A 22,348-nucleotide genomic window follows, 5' to 3' on the forward strand; every position below is an offset into this window, starting at 1 on the left:
ACCCTGGATTCTTACCCGTATGTAGATGAGCTACTTTGAGTAGAAATGGACAAGGTTTTTTTGGTTGTTTAGCCTCCATTTTTTATCATTTGGCAGCCAAGTTGCCTTTAGACATTAGATACAGAAAAGTAGAGAGTCCTGGATAATGCAAGTATGTGATGCACTGGGGAGTGAGGTGTCAGCATATCCAGCCTCACGGAACTGGTGCTGCATAGCCACCCGCCTGTCCGTGCACTGTGCTTCATGGTGTCTCAAGGGCTAAATAACTCTGGCATAACACCAGACTTCAGCTGTATAGGAACAGCACATGCACGGGGGGCGGTAGGTAGGCACCAGCTCATACCGCTCCTATAAGCCCCATATGCCCCTCTGCCTCCTTACCACTCCAGGAACACGGCCGAGCTTGCTGAACTTACCCCGGTTCTGCAGCATGGAGGTATCTGCAGGCCCCAGTCCTGGTCCTGGGAATACTATGCAAGGAAACCCTGAATGGCTTGGGATTACTTACTAGCTCAGGTTTTGTGATAAGCAAAAGTTACCTGCTTTGCTTTTACAACTCAGATAATCATTTGAAATAAAAGGAGTTGTAAAAAATAAATATTTGGTGCAGGCAAAGTATAACTCATTTAGAAACTTGCCATGAGTTTGACATTAATATTGCTTCTCTCAGAAGGAAAGTACCACAATGGCCATGACGTTGCCACATTTCTGAAAGCTCTTAAAATTCAGTGATGTTACTCCTTCCTTCTGCTGTCTTGCATTTCAGAGACTGCGAGTGTTCTCAGGGCAGCTATGTTTCTCCTCTGTGTCCTTTTCCTCTGTTATCTGGCATACTCTGTTTCACCCCGTTACTTCCTACATGATTGTAAATCTGAGAGCACTTGCAAGCATCAGGATTCAGCGCTGCATTCCTTTCCCGGCAGCGCACCAATGGCAAAGCGAGGCACTGAGCCACCTGTTGCGCAGTACGCTGGGATCCTGGCAGTTAATTTGCAGCTGTTGAGAAGGGAGGCTGGAGAGATTGCGGTTCAGATATGTCTGAGGTGAAGGATGGAGAGAAACAAATCAGAAAAAGGGTTTGTTGAGGCAGGGTGGAAGATTCCTGCTTGTGCAAAAAGTTGGCTCGCCTCATCTCACGCAGTCAAAGCTCTGTCACTTGCATCTTACAGAACTGATACTAGATCCCTCTGGGTAGGTGGCTTGTTTTTTTGAAGGTTTTAATTTAAAAGGCCGCCACCAATCAGTAGATAATTAAACTACAAATAAGAGCCAGTGTATTACCCTCTGAAAATAATCAGCATTTCACATGAATTCTTACATTTAGCAACATCAGTAGGAAATACACAAGCCTGTAGATTAAGTCCTGATGTTAAATGTTTTTAGAAGACATATTTTTCTTCTCGCACCCGCCTCCACATTTCACTACTTGTTTTTACTCAGTCTCCAATCTTCCTGACGTTACTAGCCATGTTCTGCTGTCTTCATATGGCCAGGAGTCACTGGGGATACATTACAAAGAGCAATGGAGACGAAGACAAGCAGCTCGGTGTGGTCACTCTGAAGAAGTGGCTGCGTGATTAGCTACACTGCATGTATAGCTCCACTACCTGACAGGTGAGATTCCCTAATTTGGTGTTTCCATGCACCTTGCAGGCTTATTTGCAGTTCCTAAGAAGAAACCAGACCATTTACTGTGGAAGCCATACCTGAACTTTGTACAAACTAGAGCTATCTTGAGCCCCAGACTGATGATCACTCTGCCGTTACTTTCTCGAAGCAGCACAGGTAGTCAGTGTCTTGGTCATTCTACCCATTTATCCCTTCTTATTTAGGAAGCCACACTGGGCTCAGAGTGGTATGTTCCATATCAGAGTATGCTTCTGGTTTTCGAAAATGATCAATTTGAGCTTCAGGGATCTAGCCCTTACTTTAATAGGAAGTTTTTCTCTCAGTAGGCGAGTTGTGAGTTGATTCTTAAGAGACGAAGTACTGTTTCACAGGAGAATTCAAAAGCAACTGAGTACAGTGTAGTCAACAGAATGCATGACAGGTCATTTCCCTCCTGTTCGACAGGTTTTGTCAGACTGCAAGGTATCCTCTTCTCACTTCGCCTATGCTTTGTGGGATATGAGAGTTTGAGTTACAGGCATCTTATTTGCGGAAGGTTAATTTTGCAAAGGAGTCTGCTCCAGCAAAGAATTACGTGATTTTTTGTTTTCCCCCTTCTTGAGTCCTAGCGTGATTCTTCTACGTAGCAGACTCCAGTGGTTGCTGTCTCTGGCCTCTTAACTTCTCCAGGTCCAGAAATCTGATGGGCTCACCATTACCAGTGCTTTCCATGGGGATCGGTCTTCTGCATCTCGTGCCCATCCCACCATCCCACCTCCAGAGAGACGGATGACAATTAGTGCAGGGAGGACAGACTTTTTTGAATTCTGAATTGGACTTTTATGGAAGCCCTAAAAATCTATGAAGTACCTACATAACAATTTTAACAGTGCTGCTGAGGTGATTTTTGCACGTTAACCAGCTGTGCCTCAGTGTTACTCTTCCTTAGCCTTCCGCAGATATTTCCACAATTTCTGCTTCCAGAGTCTGAAAGTACGCAGAGTCTATTCTGAAACATTGTCTAGCACATTACCAACTCAAAAACAATGCTAAATTAAATAATGCAAATATCATGGAGTATATAAACCTCCAAAAGAGTATCAGTCTGATTGTAGCAAGACTTTTTTACCATTTAGAATGCTTTTCTTTTAAAAATATTTTTCTGATGAAATTTTGGGTAAACTTATGGATGGAATCTCTTAAGATCATTACTGCTATGATGTAAAGCTTCTGGGTAGACTGTCGTTCCTTATTCCTTTGCGTCCTGCTTTCCTTAGGGATATTACCTCAGGAAGGGCCCCCCCCTTGGGTTTATGTTTCCTTAGGCAGCCATGACACAGGCCAGGATGGTCCAGCTGGTGGCCTATGAGATGATGCTGTTGGTATTTACCTTTGCTTGGGGAAGAACTGCCACCAACTTCACACAGAAGCCGGGGGTGGGGGGGGGTGGGGGGCGGGGAGCAGCTGGAGACATGTCTGCTTCTGCGTGTGGATCTGTTGTTAAAACTCTGAATTGCCATTTCTTCTCTTTGGCCTGTAAAACAGTCCCAAAACAGTTGTCTGGGACTTCTGTATCTGAAAAACATTAGACCTCCCTGAAGCATTCCTCCTTGCAAGTTTGGTATCTCTTCTATGAATGACAAAGACTGGCCCCATTAAAAATGCAGCACATCAGTGGGGGTATGAAACTTGATTCCTAGAGGAACCAGTCTAGCTTTTACTCTTTCAAAGGTGTGTAGGAAAGTTAAAGCTATCTTCTAATTGGGCTAACAATTCTCTTACGCAATCAGAAGGTGCAGAAATCTGTTGCTTTGGGTCATTGTTGCTATTCTTCATAAGAGATCAGCAAGTTCTGGATGCAGAACTTCAGCAGTGCCTCTGAAGACAGAAGTCGGTGCTGTATTTGCAGCAGATCTGTGACAGAGCTGACCTTTGTCCACAGGAACAGTTCAGCTGAGGTCCTCAAAAGGGAGGCTGAATTTTGTGCCTGGCAAAGTATTGGGCACATTGTTGCAAGCACAGTACTGCACGTGCGTACATGCTGGAGCCTTCTAGTCCATACCTTACTTTTTAAGGTGTGTATTGTTCCTAAAGCTGCTGTCCTGGCTGGGGCCGCTACCTCCCAGGCTAGCCCACCACCACCAGTGCTTGTAAAAGGGGATGGCCAGGGGGAGAGACATGCCTGTGGCTGCAGCTGATTGTCTCTCCCTGGGGTATTATAAGCTGCATACTGTCGGGCAGGGGCGGGCAGTTGGCTGGCCATGACCTTGGGAGCTGGGGAGCCTGGCCAGCATTCCCGGGAGCCACGTGAGCCGGACTGGCAGGCACAGCTGTGGCCAATGGGGAGGAGACCAGCGCTGGCTGCTCGGATTGAGTTTCACTCCTGTCGCCTGAGATTTTTCTCTTTCTCTCTCTGTTGTGCTTTTCCTCTTTGTTTATGGCATTGGACAGGCGAAGGCACTGACGGAGTCCTAGCGAGCGAGACGTTTGCCTGTGGATTTGGGATTCTACCTTCAGTGCTGAGCAACCCCTGCTTGCCGTTGCCTCCCACAACTCCAGCCCCCTGACATGGCTGGGCTCTTACGGCTCCAAGCCTTCTGAGCACGCAACCCGCCCTCCTCTGTTAGGGCATTTTATGTTGTGTTCACTTCTTCTATGCACTTCCTTTTTGCTGTCCTTAGAGGTTAGTGTACGAGGCTTTTAATGCATGGGAGATGGGTCAGGACCAGACAAAGCAACAGACAGAGAAAGGACTCCATCTTTACCAGTCTAATCAGACCGAAAAGGCCCTGCGAGTCTGGATGAGGGTTTTGGAGAAGTCTGCGGATCCTGCTGGCAGGTTTCGGGTTTTGGGTTGCCTCATCACTGCTCATGCAGAGATGGGCAGGTACAAAGATATGCTGAAGGTAAGGTGAACTGGAGATGAATGCATGCCATTGTGTCGCACCCACTGCGGAGAGTGGCTGGAGATTACGATGTGAAATCGGGGGGGTTGTTTTGTATATAGTAGAACATACCAGCTATTGAGTGCATACTGTGGGCTGCCGTAATCACTGCATTGACCAATAGCTCCAGCCCACAGGATACACAGAATACGACTTTTCATTGGGTCTGGTCCCTCAGGATCCTTAGGTTACTGAGGTTCTCCAGTTAATCATGGGGACCTTTCTTGATTTATTCCCCACATACAGGCACACCACGTTACCAGGCTTCAGGAAAAGGTATGAAAACAGGGCCTTTGCTCCACTGGAAGCTGTTTACAGTGTGTATGTCAGTGTAAAAAAGAGATCTCCAAATGGATTCTGTAGAATAAGCAGGAGTCTTGTGGAGACGTGTCTGTTATCTTCTTGTTCAACTGCTGTTTGATACCTGTATTAGATCTTACATTGTTTTTTACGACAATTATTTGTTTGCAAGGGGGCTGATTAAGAGGGGAAAGAGGGTGCTTTGGGGAGTAGAAGGTGGGGGGTGAGAGATGTTCCAGGAGGGGTATGACAGTTGGGGTCAGAGAGGGGTTCCCAGTTGTCAGAACAGCACAGAATAAAGAAGGATATGGGGCTTGAAGGGAAAAGTGGTAAAAGAAGCTGAAGTTACATTTCAAGAGCATGAGGATAAACATGTTTGATTAAACAAACAAAAAGAAGCTGATGTGTGGATCTGAGAAGTAACAGGATGCATACAGAGAGCAGAAGGCAGTGTTCAAGAATCTGGAAGACAAGGCAAGAGGATGTTGTAATACAACTGTCCCAGCCTGAAATAGGGTCTTGCTAAAGGGCCTTGATATTCTTGTCCTGATGTTTTTGGTTGTCTCTTACTAGACTGGCAATCATTCAGCATTTAGCACAAAACATAAAGCGGGGACCCACAGCTCAGTCAAAAGTTTTTGGTAGCTCTGTTGGGGGGGGCACATCTTGCTAGTAAACCCAAGCACATGTCAAAGCCCTATCTTAAAACAAAATACTTAGGATAAAGAAGAAAAGAGGGGTATTGATACATTTGGAAAACATTTGAAGAAAAACAATTCTGCTAAGTGATACGGATTTAGGTAGTGGCAGAAACTGGTAACAGACTGATTACAAAAGAGAGAGACAAAAAAGGTAAGGTGTGGCTACCTGTAGGAAATTCTGAAGGCTTCATGGAAAGCAAGAAACAGGCAAAAGAGTGGGCTCAGTATACCTGAATCTTAATTCCTTACCTGAGAAGAGAACAGAAAGTGGGATCAGAGTAGGTGAATTTTAGTTCTTCCCAGTATTTGGAAGGAAAAATGGCTTCGGTCCAACTGAAGATTTTACACTGCAAGTGGCCAAAGACAGAGGAAGGAAAACTTTAGCAATAAACCATTGAGAGAGGAAATAACAGAAGAAAAGCAGTCAGAATTAAAGGCATTAAATTAACTGATTTAAATAGGGTTAAGATGCTCAGTCTCTTTTGGAGAGAAAAATTACATTACACCAAGGAAGGAGGCAGTGGCAATCAGGAAAAGATTAAGAACTTTCACAAAGGTAAGGGAACGTGGGGAAGCGTGTGCTAATGCACATTAGTGGGTCCACACCGCAGCTTTCCTAGAGTGCCAAGGAAACCAAGAACATATATACCCAAACATACATAATTTATGGTGGTTGTTTTTATTCTGTAAAATGTTCTAGTAGCTTAAATTACTATGTATTGCCACTATACAAAAAGGAAGTAATTGGTGCCCTTGGGAATTGTTACCGATAAACCTAACTGATAACCTCTAATGAAAACACGTACCGAGAAAATTGCTAAATACTTACCTTTGCTACTGGTATTAATTCAAGCCAGCAGTGTGCTTGGTTCATCACTAAACACGAAAGATTCACTGCTCAGAAGAGTTTGCAGCCTATGAGAAAGAGACTTAACATCATTTAAGAGAACTGTACACAATGAATGCTGAAGGTTATAGAACAAAAAACATCAAGACTGCAATTTGTTAGTAAAACAATGCTTACTTTCTTTTATTAATAGAGTACTTTAATATCTTCAGAATTCCAGAGAAAGTGGAATAAATTAAACTGAATGAAAGAAAATGAGCTGCATTATGCCAGATGTTCCCCGCTTTACCTGCTTCTCTTTAAGGCCATTTAACAGCTTTTTTCGACTAACCGCCAGCCTAGTTCACCTTCCTTGCCTCAGAGACCCTGTGGAGAGAGGGAGAGGTTCCTTCAGACTGCTCATAGACCTTTTAAACCACCAGATAACTGCTGAGTGCATACGATGCTTCTCAGTCTATGCTGCTGGACTTCTCTGCCCTGCTCAGCGCTGAGCCCGTTCTCCAGTACAGGGTGCTACTCTGTGGGTGTTCGAGCTGTACTGAAAAAAACTACACGCTCTTACAAATGCTGTCTTTTCTACTTGAAGTTTGCAGTGGTACAGATTGACACAGCACGGGAGCTGGAAGACCCAGATTACCTTACAGAGAGCTACCTAAACCTGGCTCGCAGCAACGAGAAACTCTGTGAATTCCAGAAAACAATCTCGTACTGTAAGACATGCCTGAACATGCAGGGCACCACTGTGAGCCCGCAGCTGAACGGCCAGGTGAGCCTCAGCATGGGCAATGCCTTCCTGGGCCTCAGCATTTTCCAGAAGGCTTTGGAGTGCTTTGAGAAAGCCTTGCGCTACGCACACAACAACGATGACAAGATGCTGGAGTGTCGAGTCTGCTGCAGCCTCGGGAACTTCTACGCCCAGATAAAGGTGCGGTAACCTGAGGGATGGAAGGGTGATTGTCTCACGGATTCAGGAAAGAATGGGAAATGGTGTGAATTTCACGTTGTTTCTTTGCTATAGAAAGTGAAGTCCTGAGAGAGCGTTGTAAGCTAAAAATCTCATCTTTGTAAAATCATCATTGAGGACTCTCCCTCAGAGTAAGGATGGGAGGATGAGCGTAACGTTTATATAGCACAACAGAAGCAGCTGTGAATATTCCTGTGTGTCGAAAAGATCAAACTTAGCTTCAAAGAAGATCACATCAGAGGAGGTGCTGTCTGCACTCAGGGCTGGCAGCCAGAACTCAAGGATTCTCTCTTTCTACTGCTATTGCAGGCAAATAGCTAACTACATGAGCAAAACCAGGCAGGAACTGAGGATGGAGGTGATTTGCCAGTTCTAACTTCTATTACAAACAGCAACAAATAAGTTTTCCTTACAGTGTCTTGATTTTTGTCACTAATGGAAGACTCGCCAACTGAAGTGTTGAAAACTATCAGTAAACTTCCCTCATAATACCAAAAATAAAGAACAGAACATTGTGCTGGATACTTTTAAGGTACAAAATAAGAAGGCAAAAAGGAGGTTTTAAGAGTTGCGGCTTCCTTTGTGCATCTTTGAGAATTAAAAAATATGAGGACCTTTTCATTTCTGCAGTCTCATGTAACTTACTTTGGAATGGTTTTAGATGTTTAGATAATAGTTTTACATACTTGTTGTAAAATAAGATTTCTTTCTAAACTGCTTTTAATGCAGAAAGATGCTTAAAAATGAAAATGTTATGTCACTACTTATTGTGGATTTGGTGATTCTTTGTTCCTGTTTCCTGCAATGCTGGACAACCAGCCTCGTGGAGATCCTGACTTACCATATGGAGAACATGAGGGCTCCATGTAGGTGTTGAAAGCGGAGATGATGTAAGAGCAGAGAAAGTTTTCAGCCTTCGGTTATAGAGGAAGGTAAAGGGTTCCTGCAGAGTAAAGCTGATGGCATACTGTATAAGAATCATTTGCTGTGTCATTGCCCTGGTGTCCTGAACCCAGAGAGCAATATGAATTCAGTATATGGCAATTCCACTTTCCACGGTTTTATATCCAGTGAAAACATCTAGTGAAATACGGCATGTGGAAGAGGAGCAGCAGGAGTTGAAAGCTTTACAGAACCTGCTAGCCGTTGCAGTGTTAGTAAATAAAAAATAGTTGGTGTTTTTTTTTTTCTTTTCTTTTAGCTTTATTTTTGCTGTAACATCCGTCTGTCTGCTTGTCTGCCTTACAGGACTACGAGAAAGCCTTGTTCTTCCCATGTAAAGCGGCTGAGCTGGTGAATGATTATGGAAAGGGCTGGAGCTTGAAGTACCGTGCAATGAGCCAGTATCACATGGCAGTGGCCTATCGGAAGCTGGGGCGCTTGGCGGATGCTATGGACTGCTGTGAGGTATAGGGTGCAGGCAGACGCAGAGCTGTCAGAGGTCTCTGCAAGGGGATCTTGCCCCCAGGACTGGGAGGAAGAGAGATACCATGGCATTCACACTTGACTCTAGATGTTCCTGCTGCCTCCCAGTCTTAGAGCTGTGGTTTCAGTAGCCCAGGGGGGCCTCAAAAGTTTGGGTTTATGAACGGCCCTTGGTTGGGAACGCGTGAACATGACTTAATTTGCCTTAATAAGATTGTGCCATGTCTTTGGAGCTGACCTTTCTGTGGCTGGAGTGCACAGTCCCAGCCCTGCTGTTTTGAACCAGGAACAAGTCCTTTTACTGACCAAAGATAATTTCTTTCAGGAGTCCATGAAGATTGCCCTGCAGCATGGTGACCGGCCTCTGCAAGCTCTGTGTCTGCTGTGCTTTGCAGATATCCATCGCAGTCGCAAAGATGTGCAGGTACAGCTCTTTCCTGCCAGGAAGGGCAGAGGGGATGGCAAGAGGGTGTGAAAATCAGGCCGTAGCAAAACATGTGTTTTCCTCCCTGCTTCTGCAGACAGCCTTTCCTCGGTATGATTCCTCCATGAGCATCATGACAGAGATTGGAAACCGCCTGGGCCTGATCCAGGTGCTGCTAGGAGTGACTAAGTGCTGGATGATCCAGAAGGAGCTGGACAAGGTCAGTTACAAACTTGTTTCCACAGAAGTTTGTTAGACAAGATCAGAGCATACAGCCTTTTTCTGAACTGTGCGCCCAAGAAAGTGCAGTAGAGATCTGTAGCCCTTGGTTCTACCAACAGGGTCTGTTGCTTGTACAGTTACGTTTCTCTGAGTGGTCCCTCTCAGCCGGGAATTTGTTACTAACAGTATGAACGTCTGTTCTGAATCAGACTGCTAACTTACAGAATTGTCTCATTAGTCAATCCTGATGATTTTAAGCATTACACTAAGAAACTAGCACTGAGGGAAGGAAGCCTGCTCCTGCCATTGTAGGCAATCAGCTTATGCTTATGCTCTGAAATAGATTTCGATGGCTACTTTTTAGCTACATGACTAAGCTCATCGTTGCGATAGTGATGATGTTTCGACAGCTCTACAGCTCCACCGTGTGCTTTGCAGATAAACGTGGCATCAAATTCCTGGAGGAACTTTGAAGGTGTATAAACTGTGATGGGAAACGGAGAAATGAGAGCAGAAAATCATTTGGGAATAGACAACCGGTCAATATAGTAGAAGGGTGTGACGTTACTTATTTTGAAAATGTTTACGCAGTGTATACATGTTAACACCCAGACTGCAGCAACACTGCTGGGCTGCAGAACGAGATGCTCAAAGGTTAGCCTTGAAGTAGGGCTGAACAACCTGGAGTGCATGCACAGTGCCACATCAGGATGCTGCTGTGGGTGTCGGTATAATGAAGATTCACTCTTATCGCTCACAGGAGACACAAAGAATTTTATCTCAGACAAAGCATCCCAGATATTAGGAAATCAAGTGCGTGTCTGTCAGACAAGACAAGAGCAAGGTGCTGTCAGCATCTGAGTTGCCTACAGCAGGGAATCAGTTGGGTGAGATACACCTTGCAATCTCAGTAAGTAAACACTACGTTTGCAATGGAAGAAGAAATGGTGGACTTAAAAACTTTGCTCAGTGTAATCCCTTCCCAGCCTCATATATCATATTCAGAATAATGGGAACAGGATACACACAGCAGGCAGGTTGCTACACAAGAGAATATTCAGAGCACTCATCAAACGTCTACATCCACTGATCCCACCTCCAGCCACTGCCACCCTCTGATATCACAAGCAGTTCTCACCTGTGTGAGCCTGGTGAGGGCTTTGCACAGAGTCCTAATCTCACCAAAACCCACAAAAGAAGAGAATTAATATACGAACCCTGTACTCTGTTGCAGGCATTAGAAGGAAGTCTGGTCCAGTGGGTCAGGGACCTTATGCCCATTGCCCCAAATGTGACCTCCTCAAATGTCACAGCCCTGAATACTCGCTCACCCAAGCCTGTTCCTCAACTTGCCAGTCCGTTTCCATTTCTCATGCTACTTATCTCGGTATCAGTTACCTAATAAAGCAGACTGCTAACTTTCCACTTGCAGATTCCCTGTTGTTGTCCTAGCTTCCTCCATGTTTCTGGTCTCCTTGGCCAGTTAGTCCATTTCCTTTCATCTGCGTGTAGTCAATACCATTGCAGATCCTCCCAGCCCGCTGTCACAGCCTGCTTGCCCAAACTCTTGTTCAGTCTCATACTCCTGTCCAAGACAAACCGTCCCCTGGACTTCTGTGCATCTCTTCCCCCACCCCACATGCTTCAGTTTGATCCTTAGTCCGGGTCATTAATTTCAGGGTTTTACAATACACAGTCACTCTTCCTAGGCACAGCTCCCAGTTATGTTCTACCTGCCAGCCTTCAGTTCCTGCTTCCCTCTTCTAAAAGTTCCTTATCCTAGGCTGCTGCCGCCACCGCAGGTCTAATGCCATATCCTCTGCATCCAAAGTGCATTTCTTCACCTCACCTGGTCCCCTTCTCCTAGAGCAGCAGTAATGCTAGATGACAGGGCAGAAGATTTATGATGTGTCTCCTGAAAGCTACTGCATCACAAGGGAGACTTCTTCCCCCTGGGCAAATGTGAAGCAGATCTCCGTAGTTCTGGGAAAGAGCCTGATGATCAGAACCGTGATGAACACTGTGGCATCTACAGGAAGGTAGGGACTCCTTTGGTGTAACAGCTGCTATGCTAAATACTTTCCTTCAGATTGAAAAAGATGGATAGCAGTACACTCCTACGTCACACCATGAGCAAGTAGGACAAAGTGGATATATGAACAGCAGGGAAAAAATGGAAGAGCGTGGTGTGTTGGTGGTGCTGATCCCTTTCCTCCCCTCCTGTACAAGTGGAATTAACCAATGATTATTGAGCCTGTAGGGTAGGATGGGGTAGAGGCTTGCTTTGCTTGAGCTTCATCCCAACCCCAGCAAGCATGTGTGACTGAGTTCAAACAAGTCTGTATTCTGTCTGCTTGGAAGTACCAGCCTCTGCCAACATCATACCTCTACTTTGCACTGGGTGGCTGGAACAGAAATGTAGCTCTTGGATTATCTGCAGTCCTTCACAAACCAAGCTTTTCTTACGGATGTACTTTTGGGAGGGGAGGGGAATCTGTTGGACAGCTGTCTTGCATCTCCAGAGTTGCAGTGGGGCTTGTTTATCCAAATTCTACTCTGTACCTTGTTACCTCTTTCTTTTAATAATTCCCATAGGGCATTCATACAAGTCTGGTTTTGGTATATCAGACTGAGAACTGATGATGCATGCTCTCAATTCACAGGCTCTGGAGAGCATTGAAAAGGCACAGGAGCTGGCAGAGGGGCTAGGGAACAAGGTAGGATCCTACACCTTCTCTTCAGCACTGTCTGTAGTCTTCTGTCAGGCAACTTAAGAAGCCAAGCATTGAAGTATCCAGACTTGATATTGCTGATTAATGTCTCTATTAACCAGTCGATGCCTGGGACTTGCTTTGTTGTGAAATAGTTGTGGGATGGGCAGTTGCACAGATGATCATTGTGCAAGTCTGAAAAGCGAGGGAGGAGTCACAGTGGGATAAACGAAGGGGAACGGGAAGCAGTAAAAATGGGGTAAAAAACAGGCAGAGAGTTTGAGGATTAGAGGTCTCTTCTTGAAAAATATTATTGCCCTGAGGAGCAGCTGAACTGTGTGCTGGCTGGAGGCACAGGGAAGTGAAATACAGTGCATGTCGCGGATAGCTCAGGAAAGCCATCTTCACGAAAGAGCTGCAGCGTGCCTCAAACCTGGTGTCCCTTTTGCGATAGACAGAAGTGGGGTTAACAAATGTCCGTATGACTGGTCCTGTCCCTTGGGAAGCTTTCTGTGCTGGTGTTGCTCTAGCTGGCTGATGGGGCTGTTGTGGTTTCCACTCCTCCTGTTACTGGTCTGTCTTCACCTTCTTGTTCACTTTTCTTGTGTTTCTGCCCTTCACGTTCAGCTTGGCCTGCTGAAGCTCCACTGCCTGTGTGAAAGGATCTATCGCACAAAAGGGCAGCAGCGAGAATTGCGTGACCACGTAGTGAAGTTCCATGAGTGCGTGGAGGAGATGGAGCTGTACTGTGGCATGTGCGGAGAGTCCATTGGGGAGAAGAACAACCAGCTCCAGGCGCTGCCTTGCTCCCACTTCTTCCACTTAAAGTAATGAGCTGGAAGTACTGAAGATCCTTGTCGTGACATTAGTCGTAGGGAAGAGCTGTTCATGCGCAGAGCAGGACTGCCCTAGGCATGCTGTTCCCCAGGTCTTTGTCCTGCTGACCTGTGCCCTGTGGGATCCCCTTGCAGTGTCGTGAATCTCATGGCCCTGAAGAGTGAGATTTAGCCGTAATATCCACCCCGCTCCCCGTTCTGCCCTCTGAATGATCACCCACCGATGTCCTCACCTTGTAGGTGCTTAGCCCAGTTCACAGATTCTTATTTAATTCCTCCTGGGGAACCAGTTCTTCGCTCCCAGGGGCAGGTCGGGGTTTTTCCCCTGAATCCCCCCCACTGTGTGTCTTGCCTAGAAGTACACTGAGGTGAAGGGGGGTCTTCAGTCCGTTGTCATGCTCCTGCTATGACAGGAGTTAGCTGTACCCCCATTTTGCTTTTAGAAGAAACATGAGTGTAACAAAAGACCTTCCTAAAAATCAAGAATTTAAGAACGCAGCCTCGCCCTGCCCCCCAAGTTAGGATGGAGCTGCGGGGCAGTAGGAGGTGCCCGAGGAGCTCTGTGGCTCTGCGTACTTTGCCCGCGGGACGGGTGGCGAAGGGCCCAAACCCCTGCCCGGGGGGGTGGGGGGGGTCCCCCGCGCTGCGGCTCCTGCGCGGAGCCCCCCCCCCGAGCCGGCCTCCTCCCTTCGCAGGTGCCTCCAGACCAACGGGACCCGGGGCTGCCCCAACTGCCGCCGCTCGTCCGTGAAGCCCGGCTACGTCTGACGCGCCCGCGGCCCTCGGCCGCGGGGCCCCCCGCCGCTCCCGGGGACCTTCAGGCTGCGCCTGGGGGGGCGGCGGGGCGTCCTCGGTGTCTCCCCTCCGCACGCCGGCTCGGGCTTGGCCCGGCCCAGCTCCTCTGTACGGGGACTGACCGTAATAAACGGCACCGCCGGGACAGCGGCCCGCCTGCCCCGCACCGAGATGGCGGCGGGGCCATCACTCAGCAGATTTGGCCGCTGGCACGTGACCCGCGCGGCGGCTTCCCCTCAGTGCCCGCGCGGCAGATTCGTCAGAGCCGGGACGGCAGGGAGGGAAGGGGCCGCGGCCGGGCGGGGGGGGCGGAGGGGCCGCGGCGGGGCGCCGAGGAAGACGGGGGGTCGCGGGGTCCCCGGGCCGCCCGTTCCGCCGCCCTGCTCGCGGGGCGAGGAGCGCGGAATCTGCCGCCCGCGATCCGCCGCGCTGCGCGCGCGCTCGCTCGCTCGCTCGGTGGGGGGGGAAAGATGGCGTCGGTGTGGGACGAGTCCGAGGTAAGGGGCCGGGGGCGCGGTGGCGGGGCGGGGGGCGGCGGCGGGGTCGGGCCGCGGGTGACGCCGTTGTCCTGGTGCCCCCGCAGGACGGCGTCGGCGAGGAGGTGCTGAAGATGTCCACGGAGGAGATCGTGCAGCGCACGCGCCTCCTCGACAGCGAGATCAAGGTGGGGAGCGGCGCGGGGCCGGGAGCGGGGCGTGGAGGAGCGGCGAGCCGCGGAGCCTGGGAGGAGACACCAGGAAGGCCCGGGAGCCGAGGGGACGGTTGTTCTGTGGAGCCTTGGGCGGTCCAGCTCGTAGGCGCAGGGGAGGGGGAAGCCTGTTCCGTGGCCTGGAGTCGGGTGGGATGGTTGGGTGGTTGGAAGGGACTGGAGAAGATCTCCCATCTGCCCTCCCGCTCCAGGCAGTGTCAGCCGACATCCAGGTTGCTCAGGGCCTTGTCTGCCTGGATCTTGAAAGCCTCTGAAGACAGATTGCACCACTTCTCCAGGTGGTCGGTGCCACTGCTTGGGCGTCCGCTCTTATTTCAGCCTGTGTCTGCTGTCCCATCGGCCCGCAGAGCGCTGCTGTGCAGTGCCTTGTTCTGTCGTCTCCCGTTCTGTGCCTTCCCCGGCAGTTTCCTGCGCCAGCTGAACAAGCGCCCGACAGGGCCTGTGCCCCAGCCCCTGGGCGTCTGGACAGCCCTGTGCTGGACTCGGTCCGGTTTGTCAGCCTCTTGGCTGTGTGGAGGGGCCCAAAGCTGGACAGAGTGCTCCAGGTGGGATCTAACAAGTATGGAGTAAGGGGGGCTGATCGCTTTTCTCCGCCTACCGGCCACGCTTCTGTTGGTACAGCCCGGGGTGCTGTTTGCCACCCTCGCTGTCCAGTCGTGTTGCGAGGTCCTGTTCCGTTTGTTGTCCGCAGAGACACCCAGGCCCCTTTCCGGAGTAAAAGCAGCCTTCTCTGTTTTACAGTAAGAGCATCAGAACTGAGAAACGTTTATTGGCACCCTCCCTTCATGTGGTTTTCCTTGACTGTTTCCCAGAATGGGTTTATTAAATCAAATTTCTAAATTTTTTCTGGTTTTATGTAAGATTCTGTGTTGGCTCCTGTAATAGTTCTGTCCTGTGAATAAGTATGCATTACAGCACAGTATTGTGCTTAGGCATCGAGAGTTTTAAAATGATAGTTTTTTAGAGAAGAGTGGATTTCCCCATTAAATGGAATCACGTAAGCCAAATCAGGTGTAACCCGTTCTCCTGAGATCATTTGGTGCTACAGCTGCTTCAGTGGGGGTCTCAAACTGTGTTTTCATGCTGTGACTAACCAGGAGAGAGGGGACAACTGTGTGTGGGCATCAGCCAGGCAGCACTGAGAAACACCTGTGCCGGGTTAGTCAGTCTTGGGTATAAAGGTACTTACTGTTGGATGGTGAGTACAGAACTTCTTTTCTTACAGGCATTTTCCCTTACTGTTAGTAGAATCATAGGACAGTTTGTGTTTGAAGGGACCTTTAAAGGTCATCTAGACAAAGCCCCCCACAGTGAGCAGGGCCATCTCCAGCTAGATCAGGTTGCTCAGAGCCCCATCCAGCCTGACCTTGAATGTTTCCAGGGATGGGGCATCTACCATCTCTGGGCAATGTGTTTCAGTGTTTGACCACCCTCACTGTAAAAAATTTCTTCCTTACATCTACCCTCTTTTAGTGTAAAACCCTCACCCCTTGTCCTGTCGCAACAGGCCCTACTAAAAAGCCTGTCCCCGTCTTTCTTATAAGCCCCCTTTAACTACTGAAAGGCTGGAATCAGGTCTCCCCGGAGCCTTTTCTTCTCCAGGCTGAACAACCCCAGCTTTCTCAGCCTCTCCTCATGGGAGAGGTGCTCCAGCCCTCTGATCATTTTTGTGGCCCTCCTCTGGACCCGCACAGGTCCATGTCTTTCCTGTGCTGAGGGCTCCACAGCTGGATGCAGGACCTCAGGTGGGATCTCACCAGAGAGGGGCAGAATCCCCTCCCTCGACCTGCTGGCCACGCTGCTTTTGATGCAGCTCAGGACATGGTTGGCCTTCTGGGCTTGCGAGCGCACACTGCTGGGTCGTGTCCAGCTTTTCACCCACCAGTACCCCCATGTCCTTCTCAGCAGTGCTGCTCTCAATCCCTTCATCCTCCAGCCCATATTCATGCCAGGGGTTGCCCTGACCCTGGTGCAGGACCTTGCACTTCGCCTTGTTGAACTTCATGAGGTTCACACGGGCCCATTTCTTGATCTTGTCCAGGTCCCTCTGGATGGCATCGTGTCCCTCAGGCGTGTTGACCACACCACTGAGCTTGATGTCACCTGCAGGCTTGCTGAGGGTGCACTCAATCCTGCTGTCTGTGTCTTTGATGAAGATATTAAACAGTACTGGTCCCAGTACAGACCTGTAGGGACACCGCTTGTCACTGATCTCCATCCGGACATTGAGCCGTTGACCACAGTAGTAGTAAAAGGGACCTAATAAATGTTTATAAATATCTCAAGGGTGGATGTCAAGAGGATGGGGCCAGACTCTTTTCAGTGGTGCCCAGCGACAGGACAAGGGGCAATGGCCACAAACTGAAGCATAGGAAGTTCCGTCTGAACATGAGGAAGAACTTCTTCCCTCCGAGGGTGACGGAGCACTGGAACAGGCTGCCCAGGGAGGTGGTGGAGTCTCCTTCTCTGGAGAAATTCAAGACCCGCCTGGACAAGGTCCTCTGCAGCCTGCTGTAGGTGACCCTGCTTCGGCAGGAGGCTTGGACTAGATGACCCACAGAGGTCCCTTCCAACCCCAAACATTCTGTGATTCTGTGAAAAGCCTCAGAAAAGTTAAAATCACATAAAGATGTACGAATTTGAGCTGTCATGCTAGTAAGATACATTTGATTTGTTTCTTTTTTTTCCGGTAGAAAGGTTTTGTATCTTATCAAAGCCTAGACCAAGGTTAATTCAAACCATAAATTACTGGTCATAAATTGAAAAAATTGAGACATTCCACAGGGGTTTGAAGATGACCTTGTCGCTGTGAGGGCAGTCAGACAGTGGAACAAGTCGTTCCAGAGAAATTATTGTATAGTCTCTGGCCTTGGAAGTTTTCAGGATTCAGTTGGGCAAAGCCCTGAGCAACCTCGTGAGAGCCCATGGCTGACCCTGCTTTGAGCAAGAGGTTGAACTGGAGACCCCCTGAGGTCCCTCTCCACCTGACTTGTCCTCTGAGTTCCACTATTTTCCAGAAGGCCTGGCTGTATCTGTGGGGAACAGGTACTGGGTATTACTCCAGTGTGGAATGTTTCACTTTTAAGGAGAACGAAAAAGTATTTTTCCCCTACAGAGGCAGCTGATAGGCTTGTTTCTCTTATGTAGGTCATGATAGGTGTGGTCTTGTAGAACAGAACAGCTTTGTGAAAATGGCACCTCTCTTTTTCTTTGTTCCCCTGGAAGCAGTGGTGGTACCTCTCTTTGCAGAGGTGCTGCTCGTCCCGCTGCTCTCAGTAGACAGCAGGCCTCAGTTCTGCCGTTCCCTGTTCCTGCTTGGTTTACTTTGATGCTGTACTGGGATACTTCCAGTTTAGGGTTCTTGCAGCTGTTTGTTCCTGTGCTATTGCATGTCTTCACTTCAGTGCTCCAGCACACAAGTCTTCTTTAAACCCAGCGAAACATAACTTTAAAATAGGTGTGTGTATATGGATGCACATAGATATGCACGTCTGTGTGTGTATCTAGTTACCTGCTTATCTGTATATATTAAAAAAAAAACCCCACCTAAACACAGTTGCCTTATCTAGGTCTTGTCCTTGTCTAGGTCATATTGCAACCCTGTAAGCTGATGCATTGATTAGCCTTAAGGTTATCAAGTGACCCTGGGAAGGAATTACTGGGGAGTACTGATTAGTTTGAGACCAGAATGGACTGCATAGCCTTGATTCCTAACCAGTTTTGGCTAATTTGCTGGCTTTACCTCAGACTTATGTTTTTGTAACTGTTTTACTTTTGGAATAATGCATGAGTTTCATCTTGCCTTAGTCTTCTGATACTATTCCTGTCCCTTTCATCTGTGTACCGATTCCAGATCATGAAGAGTGAAGTACTGAGAGTGACCCATGAGCTTCAGGCCATGAAAGACAAGATCAAAGAGAACAGTGAGAAGATCAAAGTGAACAAAACCCTGCCGTACCTTGTCTCTAACGTTATTGAGGTGAGAGCAGTGTGCTCTTCTGCAGCAGCGTGAGAAGTGTGTCCATATTGCCACAACATGGTGAGGGAGAAGGGCAGGGGAACTCATCAGTAACTTGAGACATGGCGTATTCTCAAACTACTGATGCCGCTGGAGCCAGGACTTTCAGATTTTTCTGTTCTTTTGGTTTTGTTTGCGACGTGGACATGCACATCACTTGCCCACTTCTCGTCTGGGTCGTTCCTTAGGTGTTGTACGTAACACAGCCATCAGAGGGTGATGCAGCCTGGCTTAGTGTAGACTTGGGCATGTGAAATTTGGTACGTGCTTTCTGAAACTTGTGACACAGCAAGTGAAAAGCGGTGGCTCTGTCACGCCATCGCATTCTTTTTGTAATTCAGTAGTTTTGCTGATAGGAAGAAAAAATGGTGATAGTTTTTTTTTTAAAAGGGTATTGATTTCTACTAGTGTTTTAAAACTTAATGAACTTAAGGCTTAATGGGAGCATCTGTCATGGGAGGAGAAATTGGTGCCATTAGCTACTACTTTGTTCTGAACTTTGTAGTGTCTTTCTATGAGCTGTTGTGTGCTGCTTCATGAGGAAAGGAAGAAATTAATTTTTATGGGAGGGCTTCAGTGCTTTCAGGATTCCACTGCTGATGGACGATGGGAAGCTTTGTTTCTCTTACTGCATGTAATGTAGAAGCATTAATCCTGGCATTATCCTGCTCGCCGGGTTATGTTGTCATGAAATTTCTCACTCTGGTTTTCAGCTGCTGGATGTTGACCCCAATGACCAGGAGGAGGATGGAGCAAACATTGACCTGGATTCTCAGAGAAAGGGCAAGTGTGCTGTGATCAAGACCTCTACACGCCAGGTACGACCCACGTGCCCAGATAGCTGTGAGGACCGCTGAAAAGGACCTTCTCCTCCTACGGCTGGTTTTGCTTACTTTGATTTCTTTCCTACAGACATACTTCCTGCCTGTTATTGGATTGGTTGACGCTGAGAAGTTGAAGCCTGGAGACCTAGTGGTGAGTGATGCCATTGTGACTGCTAGATATGATGTTGTCCAGAAAATTGCCCGTGAGAAAGGAGACAAATCTGTTCAGATTTCTCCAAGAGCATTTCTGTACTAAAATGTAAATAAAAAGAGATCATGGGTTCAGTCATATTTGTAGTATACAAAAGTAGTTTGGGGGGGTGTTCTTTATACATACAATTAAGTGCTGAAAATGTAGATATCGCCTGGTAAGCTTTCTAAACCCAAGCTTTGGTATCGTAGGTAAATTGGACCCCTCTTTTGTAAAATGTGCTGGGCTAGCTGTGGCGTTGTCCACTGTGCTGAGCTGTGGTGATCTGATGAGTGGCAATGTCAAAGCTGCACCTTGAGATCTAGTGAATCATCTTTGATTACGTGTTTATTAATTGCCATCTGAAGGGCCTGTTAAAAGCAAAGGACTTGTGTTTACAGGGGGTGAACAAAGACTCTTACTTGATCCTGGAGACTCTGCCTACTGAGTATGATTCACGGGTGAAAGCCATGGAGGTGGATGAGAGACCCACGGAGCAGTACAGTGACATCGGCGGGCTGGATAAACAAATCCAGGAGGTGATCCTTTGTGTTTAGTTTCTGGTGTGACTGAGGACAACAGTCTTTGAACTTCAGCTCCAAGCAGGCAGCCTGGATCTGTGGAGGAGAATGGGTTTATTTATATTTTTCTTTTGCTGTAGCTCGTGGAGGCCATTGTCCTGCCAATGAATCATAAGGAGAAGTTTGAAAACTTGGGTATACAGCCGCCCAAAGGAGTCCTTATGTACGGGCCTCCAGGAACAGGGAAGACACTTTTAGCTCGAGCATGTGCTGCCCAGACGAAGGTAAAAGGAACCTTTGAAAGCGTGTGCTGCTGTAGAATAGTACCTGAAAAAGAGTAAGAACACCTCCAAGGGGAGAGGGGTCATACATACAAACTGCTGTTACAGAGGCTGGGATTTTCTCATCTGCTTGCTTGCTTGGTTGTTTTAATTAAGGGCTTCTTGTAGTACTCTGAACTGACTCTGTCGAGCATCGAGGTATAGGATTCTCTTTCACTTCCCAGGCTACGTTCCTGAAGCTTGCGGGTCCACAGCTTGTGCAGATGTTCATTGGCGATGGAGCTAAGCTGGTACGCGATGCTTTCGCTCTAGCCAAGGAGAAGGCTCCTTCCATCATCTTTATTGACGAACTGGATGCCATTGGCACTAAAAGGTGAGGTGTAGGCCACGTTGTAAAGCTCTTAGCAGCTGCCTAGCAGCCCCCTTTGCCTGTGTATGTGAGGGAAGCCTAGCATGAAGCACGGCCTATTCAGAAACAGAGTGTAAAGCCAGTCACAGGTAGATAGCAGTTGCCACAATCCCTGGGCTCATGAGCAAAGTTCATGAAACTTGGAATCTATCTCACGGTCTCCTGCTGTATGAAACTGTTTTCTGATAATCACATCGGGCACATGGAGATGTTCACCCTCATTTACTGCTTGGGCCTGGACAACATTAGCCCCATTCAGCTTAAGGACATCATAAGACTTGGCTGCTGCTGACAGCTACTCTAGTCGCAGTCCTCAGGGTAGGATTTCTTGCAGTTTCAGGGAGGAATTTGGAAGACCTTGGCCAAGGAGTGTGAACTGCAGTCATTCTGCCTTTTTATGTGATCAAAAATATAGGGCCAGGGTGGTCAGGTTCATGCTTGATGGTTTTACTGTTGTTTCCTCCTTAGGTTTGACAGTGAGAAGGCTGGTGATCGGGAGGTGCAGAGGACCATGCTGGAGCTGCTTAATCAACTTGATGGTTTTCAGCCCAACACACAAGTCAAGGTTGGGATATAGCAGAGAGTGCTGCTGAGGTCCAGGGCACTCTAGCAGGGGATGGTGAACAATGTCCGGGGAAGACGCTTGGTGGATCCTTGGGGAGGAGACGCCTGTGCTCCAGGTGCCCCAGACTGATGACCCTACTTCTGCTTAGGTGATTGCTGCAACCAACCGGGTTGATATCTTGGACCCAGCTTTGCTCCGCTCTGGACGATTAGATCGCAAGATTGAATTCCCGATGCCTAATGAGGAGGCCAGAGCCAGAATTATGCAGATCCATTCACGCAAAATGAATGTCAGGTAGGGAAGAGGCATGGCCTTCTGGGGCTATGTCTGTCACTCGTGGTGGTACCTCAGGGCTGTGGAGTGGCAGGCGTGCTCTTTTGTTGAAAGCTCACTGCTGGGTTTTAAGTGTTTTGTACATGTTCTTGGACTCTTGTTTTCCCCCCTTTCCCACTCATATCAGCCCTGATGTGAACTATGAGGAACTGGCTCGCTGCACAGATGATTTCAATGGAGCCCAGTGCAAGGCTGTGTGCGTTGAAGCGGTAAGTGTTCCTCTCCAGCCGCCAGCACTGACAAGGGGAAATGGGACAGCTAGCATGGAGTGATTACTTTGAAGTGATGCGGTGCTCACATGCCCTCTCTAAATACTGTCTCGTTGGGCAGGGGATGATTGCCCTCCGCCGTGGAGCTACAGAGCTCACCCATGAGGACTACATGGAAGGAATCCTGGAGGTTCAAGCAAAGAAAAAAGCCAATCTGCAGTACTATGCCTGATCTCTGCCCAGTCATGGTTGTGGCCTTGGCAGAGGACAGGACTAGACTGGACTGTACCAATTACAATAAAGCAGTTTTTTCCCTCTAAAAACAAATCCGTGATTTGTTGGGGCTGCTGCCCTTGGTGTTTGTACATCTGCAAAAGGGAAGGTGAGAACCTCCTGTCCACAGTGCCCATCACGCTGCCTTTGGAGCCTCCTCCTGCTGGAACTGGATTAAATCCTGCTCTGCTACTTCTGGATGAGGACCAGGAGGTTACCTGCAGTAAGTGTACTTTGA

General features: G+C 48.2%; 3 protein-coding genes across 3 annotated transcripts in view; all 3 read left to right on the forward strand.

Annotated features, from left to right (window-relative positions):
- The window catches only part of CELF1 (CUGBP Elav-like family member 1), a 67,796-nt gene extending 60,733 nt beyond the window's left edge, over nt 1–7,063 (forward strand). The window contains exon 15 of the mRNA XM_075427429.1: nt 6,988–7,063. The gene's annotated coding sequence lies outside the window, so the exon portion shown is untranslated. The remainder of the gene's footprint in view (nt 1–6,987) is intronic.
- On the forward strand, nt 3,923–14,017 carry RAPSN (receptor associated protein of the synapse). Its single transcript, XM_075427444.1, has 8 exons — nt 3,923–4,514; nt 6,988–7,326; nt 8,614–8,772; nt 9,116–9,214; nt 9,312–9,434; nt 12,100–12,153; nt 12,775–12,974; nt 13,679–14,017. Exons 1-8 carry the CDS (start codon nt 4,323–4,325, stop codon nt 13,749–13,751), a joined length of 1,239 nt encoding a protein of 412 aa, XP_075283559.1. The 5' UTR covers nt 3,923–4,322; the 3' UTR covers nt 13,752–14,017.
- Nucleotides 14,018–14,111: 94 nt separating this feature from the next.
- On the forward strand, nt 14,112–22,164 carry PSMC3 (proteasome 26S subunit, ATPase 3). The gene is made up of 12 exons (XM_075427443.1): nt 14,112–14,275; nt 14,362–14,442; nt 18,341–18,466; nt 19,219–19,323; nt 19,418–19,480; nt 19,921–20,058; nt 20,181–20,324; nt 20,546–20,694; nt 21,199–21,295; nt 21,444–21,589; nt 21,756–21,837; nt 21,959–22,164. The coding sequence occupies exons 1-12, from the start codon at nt 14,249–14,251 to the stop codon at nt 22,067–22,069; spliced, it is 1,269 nt and encodes a 422-aa protein (XP_075283558.1). The 5' UTR covers nt 14,112–14,248; the 3' UTR covers nt 22,070–22,164.
- Nucleotides 22,165–22,348: the final 184 nt, after the last annotated feature.

This window comes from Opisthocomus hoazin, chromosome 7 (genome assembly GCF_030867145.1).
Source record: "Opisthocomus hoazin isolate bOpiHoa1 chromosome 7, bOpiHoa1.hap1, whole genome shotgun sequence".
Classification (NCBI taxonomy): domain Eukaryota; kingdom Metazoa; phylum Chordata; class Aves; order Opisthocomiformes; family Opisthocomidae; genus Opisthocomus; species Opisthocomus hoazin.

What these genes read in the sequence shown, in the direction of transcription:
- PSMC3 (XM_075427443.1), top strand. Translation starts at nt 14,249, where the DNA reads ATGGCGTCGGTGTGGGACGAGTCCGAG. An exon ending in TGAAGCCTGGAGACCTAGTG is followed by an intron (nt 19,481 to 19,920) that starts GTGAGTGATGCC and finishes TTGTGTTTACAG; the next exon opens with GGGGTGAACAAAGACTCTTA. An exon ending in AGCCCAACACACAAGTCAAG is followed by an intron (nt 21,296 to 21,443) that starts GTTGGGATATAG and finishes ACTTCTGCTTAG; the next exon opens with GTGATTGCTGCAACCAACCG.
- RAPSN (XM_075427444.1), top strand. Translation starts at nt 4,323, where the DNA reads ATGGGTCAGGACCAGACAAAGCAACAGACAGAGAAAGGACTCCATCTT. An exon ending in GGTACAAAGATATGCTGAAG is followed by an intron (nt 4,515 to 6,987) that starts GTAAGGTGAACT and finishes TTCTACTTGAAG; the next exon opens with TTTGCAGTGGTACAGATTGA. An exon ending in ATGCTATGGACTGCTGTGAG is followed by an intron (nt 8,773 to 9,115) that starts GTATAGGGTGCA and finishes AATTTCTTTCAG; the next exon opens with GAGTCCATGAAGATTGCCCT.